We start from the raw sequence: 10,778 nt of genomic DNA, 5'->3' as shown, positions 1-10,778 counted from the left end.
TGAGATGATCTTAGAACCATCCCCCTGCAGCTGATGTACAGCCTGAATCTGCCACCACCACCACAGAGCCACCGCGATGATATGACAGTGGACTAGATGAATTGAATCATTAGTAGTTCTTAGAGAAGTTAAATCAATTCATGAGGCTCCAGTGCTTAAAAAACAAAATCATGGATATTAGAATAAATAAGTTTTCTTGCAACCAGACCTTTTGTGCATGACAACATGTTAACTACAAACAATTTCTGCTGTCAAATGTTTCAATTCCACTCTCACAATGACAAATGCATTTCTTGAAGGTGTTAGACAGAGCCATATTGTCTTAACCAACAATTTTGGATATGTTATGTAGGAAAGCTAGTGGTTTATTCACTATACTGAAGTAGAGAACAAGAAACAAATTAAGATTGATCTCTACTTGATGTAAGATTATTATTTGATGAAGCAGCATACTTCCTCATCTATTTTGGGGAAGTACAAGCTAACTGCATGCATAACATTTCTTGGTATCAGATTTGTCAAACAAGGTAATCTTGTCCTACTCTCCCTCGTATCAATTTCATTGGAAAACTCACAACTAATAGCAATGAGCTATTAGTGCAGCTTAATCTCCTTCCTTGCTGTTCAAATCTCATGATACATCCAGACTCCCTTAAACTGTCAGTGTCCAAAAAGTGATATAAACAATGCAAACACACTCCAAAGATTCTATACGGCCGACAGCCTCACAAACATACAACGAGGCATGAGAAATAAGTTTCATTACATATGGAACTGCACTTGATGGTCCAAATTCATTTGATTTTGAAAGAATAAGTGTATATGCATAAGTAAAAAGCTTGTTCCAAGAAGAATAAAAAGGGTGATTATTACTCCAAAATAGCTCAGCCCACCTAATACGTTCATTTTTCTATGTTATACCATGAATCTTGACTATGAATATGATATTTGATTTGTGGATTTTTAAAGTAAATCTATGTTCTTGAGTATTTTAAACTTTTTTTTGCAGGTGGATGTGAGTGATGAATTTGAAGAGAATAATACTTGTTTTTATACTTATTTCACCAGTTATATTTTTCCTTTTGATGGTGGTCTACCTCTTCGTGCACAATATAAACTGTTACGCTGGAGAAATAGATATGGAAATTGCTCGTATCATGGTTGAAGTAGGAACTCCATCCACAACGTTGAATGCAGTTCTGGCTGCTGCTAATGCAACACATCTTGATGATACTCAAATTAAGTCATGCTCGGAGCTGATAGATGTGGAGAGTAATGGAACTGTAGTTCAAGGTCAGAGTGAGAAGAATGGCTGCTCGATTTGCTTTGAAGAATACCGTGCCAACGAGAAGGTAAGGCAGATAAATCTGTGCCAACATCACTTCCATGCTGATTGTGTTGATCATTGGTTTCAAAAGAATAGCACTTGTCCTATTTGCAGAGTGTCTCTCTTGGATGAGAAACTGTAGCATTTTCTTCAAGTTGTGAAACATGACAAATATGTAACAATTTTAATTTTTTGTAAAGATTTTGAAGATACCTTCCACCTATATATAGAGCTATGGAAATAGTCCTATTACTAATCAATAAATTCAGAAATAAAATCCTAACTAATTAAAATAATAGGTTCCAACTTGATGCCTATCGGCTACTCCTCCAGATGTGGCAGAGACTCAAATGCCACATTCCTCTTGTTCTGATATCAGTCTTTCCACATCCGTTTCCTTGTTAACACTCAACCTAAAATAGTTGAAACATGACACCATTTTGTCTCATGTAATGATTCAATCTCATTAAGACTTGACTTTAGGGAATTTTACAGTCAATACTTTTGGCATTAATGCACATAAAAACACCAGGCCTGCTAGTATCATCCCTTGTAGAAAAAGGATCAATCAAAAACACACTGTAAAAAGATCAGTCAACAACATGAGAATCCTTAAATTCTCCTTCTCCATAAACTGTGCATGCTCTCTCTGTGGTAGCAATTTTTACTCCATACAATACCCTTTCATATTGAAAGGCCAACTTCCTCTAGATTGCAGTCACTACATAAACCTAACATTGCAATTCTCAAACCAACACTGTTCTGAATATTCCGTTTTCAGGAGATTCCTATCTCAACTTTGTTGACTATCCTGCACGCACAGTCACACTTCTTCTTCTTTTTAAGATGACAGAAAAACACTGCATGATCAGTCAATGCTTGCTTTTTTCTAATATAACATTAAGATTATATGTTTTTTCCCAATTTCCCAACAAATTTCCCAACATCACGTGTAACATTGGCAAGAAAACACTATCTCTCCCGAAATATATATTTTTTACCATATGGTGCGTGTAGCTTTTTGATTGTTGAAGAAAGAAAGAATAAGAATAAAGAATAATATATTTTCTAGAAGAAAGAAAGAATAAGAATAAAGAAAGACCTGATTTTGTCTTTCACATATGTTTCCTTGTTATAACTCAAGGTAAAATAGTCGGAACATGACACCATTTTGTCTTATGTAATGAATCAATATCATTGAAACTTGACTTTAGGGAATTTTACAGTCAATGTTTTTGGCACTGCACATATCTTCCCTTGTAGAAAAAAAGATACAATAAAAAACACAGTGTAAAAAGATCAGTTAACAACATGAGAATCCTTAATTTTTCCTTTTCTGTATTCATCTTCATCTTCCTCGATGATCCAGTCATCCATGCCCTCGACATAAACTGTCCATATTCTCGCTGTGGTAGCAATCCTTACTCCATACAATTCCCTTTCATATTAAAAGGCCAACTGCCTCAAGTTTGCAGTCACTACATAGACCTAACATGCATTTCTCAGACCAGCACTGTTCTGAGTATTCCTTTTTCAGGAGATTTCTATGTCAACTCTGTTGACTATTCTGCACGAACAGTCACACTTCTCGATCCGAAAAACTGCCTTGCAAAGCGGCTGATGAAATTGAACCTTTCTTCTTCTGCTTTTGCACCTGTATATGATTACCAGAACTTTACATTTTATAACTGCCCTGGTGATAGGCCAATGTACAATTTTAGAGTGATTAATTGCCTCAGCATCGATCCGAATGTTACTGTTGTTAGCTCCCAGCTTTCGCCTGCAGAAATGGAGAAATTCTATGGCTGCAGCAAAATTAGTACTGAGGAATTCCCTCTTCTTGAGAATGATACTTTTAGTGAACTCAAGTTGAGATGGAATGTTCCAAGTTGTGCTGATTGTGAAGGATTTGGACCTCGGGGAAAAGGTAGTAACTCTTATCTATATTACTTCTAGAGCAAGTTTCTATAAACTAATTTTGTCCGAAAAATTTACATAGTTATTGACTTCTTGTACAACTAACTTTGCTGAATCCAAAATCTATATTGGGATATTTAAATATAATAATAAATCATGACAGATGGATCCAATGGAAATACGTTCAAACACGTTGAATTCGTCTTATTGATTCCTTTGGCCATAGTGGTGGCATTCCTGGTTGCATCATTCAAAAGAGTAGCAGCAGCAAGATCCACCAGTAGGGATGTGGCTCTGACACAACAATCTACGACCGCCACCAACGCTGGTGATGGTGTAGTTCAGCCACGATTGGTTAGCGTTGAAGCTATGATGATCCCTGATGGTCAGCAAGCCTGCTTGAAAACCATGAATTTTTCGACGTTTGTTGAATGTAATGATGGAAATTTAGAGGGTCATGATCAAGGTAGTTGCTGCACTGTATGCCTTGAAGAATATAGTCCACAAGATGTAATCAGGTGCATACCTTCATGCCACCATTACTTCCATTCAAAATGCATTGAGAGGTGGTTCCAAGATAACAACACATGTCCAGTTTGCAGGAACTCAATCATTGATGTATAGTGTGTGTGTGTGTGTGTGTGTGTGTCAGACAGAGAGAGAGAGACTGTGAAATATATGTAGATTATATTTGATACGTTGTAATTTGCGCATGTATTTTCTTTGTTGGTTTTGGGATATGTAAATTTTATCTTTGCAGTTCATTCCTAGTCCCTGGCGCAGCTGGCCCTGAGCCTGGTGTGGTACCCGTTGGTGTTTGAGGCAGGTTCCATCCGGCTCGGGCTGGTGCTGTGTGCGGCCTTGTTTGGGGCACTAGTCGGCTGTGACTTTATAAAACTAAAACATCACAAAGTTTTACTAAAGCATTCATCTTCCTGCGCATCTCATGCTTTCCGTGCATCATGTTAGCAGCCCGAATGTAAAAATTTGGAAAGAATTTGGCCCTCTAGATGGACATGGTCTTAACTTGGTGTCGCCATTATTTTCATGCTAACTAAATTCATTTGATCATTGCATTGAAAAGTATCTGACTTCCATTTGTTGATGTAAAGTTGAGATAAAATGGCAACTTTATGTGCATTATCAGCATTGTAAGATGATACTTTTGTCTTCTTCTTTTTAAGATGACAGTAAAACACTGCATGATCAGTCAATGCTTGCTTTTTTCTAATATAACATTAAGATTATGATATGTATTAGTACCCCAGAAGTCTATTTTGTCTCTAGTTTGCTCTCTCCCACATGCATTATTCAGCTGCCATATTTTGCAGCTTAATCACCCAGAAAATAGTTCCAGATTTTGGAACTATGGATCTTACAATCAAGCATACTTTTCTCATTATTCTCATAATCTCCCCTGTTATAATCCACTCCAAAGGTTCGTGCCCGAATTCAAGCTGTGGAAGCAGTTTCTTCCCAATAAAGTACCCTTTCAAGCTAGAAACGGACGAGCCACCAATGAACTGTCACAAATCCATCAATCTGAGATGTGATGATGATGGCCGCACCGTGATAAATCTCCCTCATTTTGGTGATTTTTATGTCACTGATATCAACTACAATCTCAGAATAATAGCTCTGACATATGCAAAAAACTGCCTTCCAAGAATGCTCATGACAAATTTTTCTGTGTCTCCTCTAGCTGCCTTCTCTGTTGAGAATTACACTTTTTTCATGTGTGACGAAAATCGTTTTACACGTCGGTATGAGATCAGATGCCTGAGCAACTCCACTAAAGCAACTGTGGCGATGACTAGAGATTCAAGTGGACATTTTGAAGGGCTAGGATGCCGGCCAATAGTTAGCTCGATGATCCCTGTCCTGTTGTCAGATGAAGACAATGATTGGCAGAATCTTGATCATCTTGAACTAACATGGAATCTTCCTAGCTGCCAACATCATTGTGAACTGCTTTATGGTCAAGACAAACAAGGTTAAGTTATGTTAATTATCTATTCTCAACTTTCTTAAACTTTTTCTGAAATTTTATCATGATGTAAGACAATTGGTTTTGGTATAATCATCTTCTTTGAAATCAATAATTCTCACAGGTGAAACCAAGAGCAGATGGGTCAAATTGATCACAGGATCATCTGTCTTCATTCCTTTAGCTGTTATACTCACAACATTCTTCAGCATAGCTTGCATCATTCGCCTTCTGAAGCTCATAGCCGGTGGCGGCACCACTACCACAGTGGCCCGAAACATCCCAGAAGGTTCCACCGCTACCACCGTAGCACCACCACCGCCAGGCGGGCCCGCCAGCGCCGAGGCCTCCAAAGTGGAAAGTTTCTCACAAGTGATGGTTCTTGATGAAGGGAATCAAGATACAGCATTGATGTGTTGCTCAATATGCCTTGAAGAATACCATGGCAAAGATAGGGTGAGAAGTTTGGGTCAATGTGGACACCTTTTTCATGCTGAATGCATAGATCAATGGCTACTGAAAAGCAATAGTTGCCCAATCTGCAGAACTCCCCTTTCCGTTCTCTAAGTTTGTGTGTGCGTTTCTTTATATAAGTGTATGTTATATATCAGACAGTCAGTACTACAAATTTGTATTAAAAGCTTTCTTGCATTCCAAGATCAGGTCCTGAAAAGAAAATCCACTTAAGAGAGTGAAAGTAACTTTATCACCACCAAAGCTTGCAACTTTATCAAATGAACTTTTATAAATGGGTCATCTCTTACACATATCTTTGGATAAGTATAAAAATTAAAACAAAAATGCATTAACTGATGGAGAAACCTCTTATCTTCTATTCATCGAACGCTTTAACGCATAAGCTTAGTGGAATCATAGTAAAGATTCTTCTTAAAGTATTAAAAATCTGTGCTACATTTAAACTTTCATATCTTTGCTATTTTTCCAAAATGTGACCGATGGCTTAACAATATGGGCTTATTGCAACTCAAGTTGTTTATGTTTCTGCTGCCTATTTCGAGATTTCTGTTCGAAAATCCTCATCACATAACCCCCTATGATCTGAAATTCCCTGAACCACCCTTTTTTCTGGGGAATTCTACTTTCCAGATATCGACTATTTTCAGCAGCAGATAGGGCTCTAAGATCCAAACAACTTCCTTCCATGGAGGCTCTTGAGCCTCTCGTCTTATCCATTTGTTGCCGTGAGCTATCAGAATTATACCTTCTTAAGCTGCCCTCTCGAAAGCCCAATTTCTCGTAATCTCACTGGGATATGCTGCTTGAGCAACTCAACTCCTCAGTCGCACCTGCATCGGAAATTTCATGATGGATAAGATCAAGGATGTACAGTCTGCAACTCCAGGTTTCGCAGGTTTTAGAGTTTGTGTACAATGGCTGTCATGGTGATCTTCAGTTGGCATGGATTGATCCTAGTTCCACAGGAAACAGCAGAGGTTGCTGATATATTGTTGCATTTTCATCACGTTTTTGGCAACGGAACTCTAGGAGTGAGTTAGTCCAATAACAGTGTTACAATGTTTTAGCATCCAATCTGGTAAATTCTTAATAAGAAGTTATGTCTTTATTTTCTTTTGGGAAAGAAAGTTGATCATATAACAACTTTTTGAACAGTCGATTCCTTAAAAAACATTTGAAATGTGCTTTTTTTATGCAATAGTGTCAAACCCACTTCAACTGTCATTTCAGAGTGTGGTTGCAGACGCCCCCAATGGCTTCGTCTCGAGCATATCTGCAGCTAGTGACTCCAAGTGTCGCTGCTGCAGTCCACTCTTACAAGTCAGAGTGTGGCTGCAGATGTAGTTGATGGCAGTCTCAGTCATGGCTTGAGCATGCTTGCAGCTCGTGGTGACAGATTCCATTGATGGCTCTTCAGTCATATCTTCGATTCAAGCCACAGCTGCTCTGATGATTCTTCATCCGACTTGACTTGCTTTTGATTAAAATTGTAAACTATTTTCTGATTTAATTATACTATTGTGACTGGTGATTGCAGCCCTGCTGCTTAAATACAGGTTTACTACAACTATATGCTGAAGATGTTCTAGTAACAAACTAACAATAATATAACAGACTCATTTGAAAGACCAATGTCAAATACATTATTTTAAGCAAATTGAAAATTAATACCTGTTCTTGAATGTTTTGCAAAGCTGCAATATAAAAGCAGCCTTTTTTTTCCAAAATGTACAAGAAAATAAATAATAAATAATTATATCAGCCAAATATTAGCAAGTTTAATTTGTAAGAACAAGATAGATATGAAGAAGAAAGTTCATTTCTTGAACAGCTCACACAGAAAATTCACATACATCATCGGTAAATAGTGACGACTTCGTCATCTATTCGATACAAGCAGTAGAATAGCCCCCGTTCATAGAAAGACGGGGAGTAGTACTAGGGGTTTCATTTCTTGGCAAACAGCTTCTTAGGAAGCATCTCCAACGGGGTGGTTTTGAGAAGGAAAAGCCTCTCTGCACGTTCTTTCAGAGTGCCACCACACTTCAACCCACGGGCTTGAAGTTCTGATTTTAACCGTTCCAAGCCAAGAACCTGCAACGGATCCATGAAACAAAGGATAAGTTGCCAACAACATTTATACCTTACAGAAATACATGATAATTGAGGTTGACATATCATCAGCAGAAGAGAAACAGAAACGCACCTCCATCATAGCAGCTGAATTATAATCATCAAAGTTAAGAGGTTTCTCTACATTTTCAAGACTTGCAGCAGCAGATGCTGATTCCACTGCGGAAACTTCTCTTGTTTCTGCAGCTAGTACCACTTCATCCTCTGAACCAGAGGTACCAGGGGGTTGGCTAACCACTTCGTGTACCTCACTTGGGTGAGATTTGCTGGGAGAAACAACTCCATTATTGTCTTTACTTTCATTGGGACTCTCTATCATTATCACAGGGGTATCCCCACTTTTACTATCGCCATCTTCACCACATCCATCGAGACCTTTTGTCGATTTTAAGGACTCCTCGCTACCTTCTTCCTCTGAGCAAATCCCCGAGGAGCCTTGCTCAATAGTTCCAGCACCAAGTTCCTCACCGGCAACTGAACCTGAACTTCCACCTACTTCTTTGCTTGAATCTGAATGATTCCCATCATCTATTATCACAGACCCCTCATTTTTCTCTTCTTTTACGCATGTACCATCTTCGTCCTCATCCTCATCCTCTTCACTGTCGCTGTCACCCAATTTTCTCTTACCATACCTGAGGAACAAAGTGCAATAACAAATTATGACCAATGTTGTGGACAGAACACATAAACTACTCGATATTCAGGCATGGTTCCTCACACTTTGTATTCATAACATATATGTTTTCAAACTACAACAAAAGCCTCATATACAAACGAATGGTATTGAAACCAAGACTATAATCTTCTTTCACACAACCAACAAAGGCCAAAAAATTAAGCTGCAATGAACTAAACAAATTTATGTTTTCACTGATAAGGCGATAACCCAGGTCACAGAAAACACTCCATTGCAGAATATTAATCACGTGTTCTAGTATTAACTAATCGCCCTATAATTGAAGAAATTCAAGAAATAAATTTACTCATACCAACCCAATGCAAATAATCAAAAAGCAAATGCATCATAATCCGGAGTTTCAGAAATTCCATACCATATCTTAAACTTCTTGGCAGCAGACTCATTCCCCTCCTCCTGGTTCTTCCTCTTTGAGAACATCAATCCCTTAACCGACTCACGCACCGACCTCTCCACCTCTTCCCTACACTTCTCGGAATCCTCCCTATACTTAGCCACATACTTCTCAGCACCATCACCCCCATTTCCCTTGCCACTCTTCTTGATCTCTTTGGCCTTCTTCTTCAGGAACTCATCTGCCATCTTCTCCAACCTCCTCTCCTCTGCCCCCGCCTTCCACTCCTCCAGCTTCTTCTCGGCGTTCACATGCCGCAGCCTCCGCCCACTCATATCCCTACAAGCATCAAAATTGTTCGTTTTCTTCTGCCCAGCCTTGGTCGCTGCCCCTCTCAACAACGACCCGAAACCCCCTTTCCCACCCCTTAGCCTCAGCAACAAATTCACCACAACAGGAAACTTCCCAAATCCATCAGAACGGGATCGAGTAAAGCCTCGATTTTGATCCAATTCGGAACTGGAATCAGGTATTAGGGTTTCAGAAGATTGGAAATTCTGGCCGAGGATTAGGGTTTGGTGGTCATCGAGGATACGGGAGCTGTTAAGGAGGAGCTGGAGGTCGGAGGGGATGGAGGTTAGGGCTTCGATGCGGCGTTTGAGGGCGGAGATGGAGACGGAAGGCGCGTCAAAATTCAAGATCCGGTGGCTCCCATCTAGCAATTTGACAAACACCTGGTGAATCTCGGAGTCAAACGCATCCATTGAATAACTTGTGATGAACGATCTTCGAAGGATTGATGAGGTTACGGTTGTTCTTTCTCTGCTAACGTCTGCGCACTTGGAATCTGATTGAAGGAGGAAACTGGATAATGATCTTGAAATCACGCCCCAATTTTGCTACCAATTTATGCTTCTCCGATTATATGAACACTCAAAATATATCTGGGCTTTGCTCAAAAACTTGATAGTTGGTTGGGCTTCTTAGCGAGACTGTAAGCCCAGTAAGAACCATTACAGTATTTAAAATTTTGATTAAAAGATTCGTTCTAATTTCTAAGAGCATCCGCAATGGTCGGCTAGCGACCGGCTAGCCGATTCGTCGCGCTAGCCGATCGGCTAGCCGAACCATTGCAATCGGCAAACGCGATTTCGGCGAGCGGATCGGCGTGGACTGGCCGATCGCTCGTCGCTGGCCGAAGCGCTAGCCGATCGGCTAGCCGCCATTGTGGAGGCCCGATCGGCCAGCGATTGGCCAGCGCCGATTTTTGAATTTTTTTTTTTTTTTTTTTTAAATCATATATAAACGCGATTTTCGTTTCATTTTCATTTGCACCGCTTGTTGTAACGAGTTTTCTCTCTCTCTAACTTTCTGTTCAAGAGCATCATCGAGTGATGGATCACAACAACGAGTCCAGTCCGGCGACGAGCGGCTCTCAGACTCCCACAGTACCCGTGGGATCTAGATGGGGGCAGATGGGCCCGGGATTTAACATCCCTTGGAATCAGATGATGGGGATGATGGCTGGTGCGCCTGGGGGGCGATGGGGGGAACCAGGGGGGTATGCCGGGGGTATGCCGTGGGGGATGCCGGGCGGCGGGCAGTCAGCGCCCGGGTGGGGGGGTATGCCCCAGATGCAGCAGTAGATGATGCTGCAGCAGATGATGGGGATGATGTGGCAGGGGGGGATGCCGGGGGGGTGCAGGGGTCACCGGGAGTGGACGCGGTATATCGGCCCTCGCTTGATTTTTTGACGGCTTCGTCTCACACGTCGACCCCGGTGGAGACGCAGTTCTCTGGCGATGACCTTCTGTCATTGCATGATATAGGGATCGATCTCAGAGACGATGATACTCCCGTTCCAGCGACGCCGGCCGCGCCGAAGAAGAAGACGAGGGGGAAG

The 10,778-nt window shown here is 40.6% G+C and overlaps 3 protein-coding genes and 1 long non-coding RNA gene across 4 annotated transcripts; 3 read left to right on the top strand and 1 right to left on the bottom strand.

Moving 5' to 3' along the window:
* The first annotated feature begins 2,597 nt into the window (after nt 1–2,597).
* On the top strand, nt 2,598–4,008 carry LOC125186068 (putative RING-H2 finger protein ATL21A). The gene is made up of 2 exons (XM_048082386.2): nt 2,598–3,254; nt 3,408–4,008. The coding sequence occupies exons 1-2, from the start codon at nt 2,639–2,641 to the stop codon at nt 3,866–3,868; spliced, it is 1,077 nt and encodes a 358-aa protein (XP_047938343.2). The 5' UTR covers nt 2,598–2,638; the 3' UTR covers nt 3,869–4,008.
* Nucleotides 4,009–4,526: 518 nt separating this feature from the next.
* Nucleotides 4,527–5,871, top strand: LOC125186057 (putative RING-H2 finger protein ATL21A). The gene is made up of 2 exons (XM_048082376.2): nt 4,527–5,237; nt 5,356–5,871. The coding sequence occupies exons 1-2, from the start codon at nt 4,547–4,549 to the stop codon at nt 5,796–5,798; spliced, it is 1,134 nt and encodes a 377-aa protein (XP_047938333.2). The 5' UTR covers nt 4,527–4,546; the 3' UTR covers nt 5,799–5,871.
* Nucleotides 5,872–6,105: 234 nt separating this feature from the next.
* LOC148931510 (uncharacterized) lies at nt 6,106–7,259 on the top strand. The gene is made up of 2 exons (XR_016135903.1): nt 6,106–6,786; nt 6,910–7,259. It is a non-coding gene; the product is annotated as an uncharacterized LOC148931510 (long non-coding RNA).
* A 252-nt stretch (nt 7,260–7,511) lies between these two features.
* On the bottom strand, nt 7,512–9,782 carry LOC125201403 (Ubiquitin-like superfamily protein). The gene is made up of 3 exons (XM_048099489.2): nt 8,897–9,782; nt 7,915–8,476; nt 7,512–7,802 (listed from the first exon to the last, which is right to left on the bottom strand). Exons 1-3 carry the CDS (start codon nt 9,637–9,639, stop codon nt 7,656–7,658), a joined length of 1,452 nt encoding a protein of 483 aa, XP_047955446.2. The 5' UTR covers nt 9,640–9,782; the 3' UTR covers nt 7,512–7,655.
* Nucleotides 9,783–10,778: the final 996 nt, after the last annotated feature.

The sequence above is a fragment of the Salvia hispanica genome, chromosome 2, assembly GCF_029641045.1.
Source record: "Salvia hispanica isolate PSC_SH4W2 chromosome 2, Shi_PSC_v1, whole genome shotgun sequence".
Lineage (NCBI taxonomy): Eukaryota > Viridiplantae > Streptophyta > Magnoliopsida > Lamiales > Lamiaceae > Salvia > Salvia hispanica.
The sequence above is the reverse complement of the archived record's forward strand: the minus strand, read 5'-3'. Positions and strand labels throughout refer to the sequence as shown.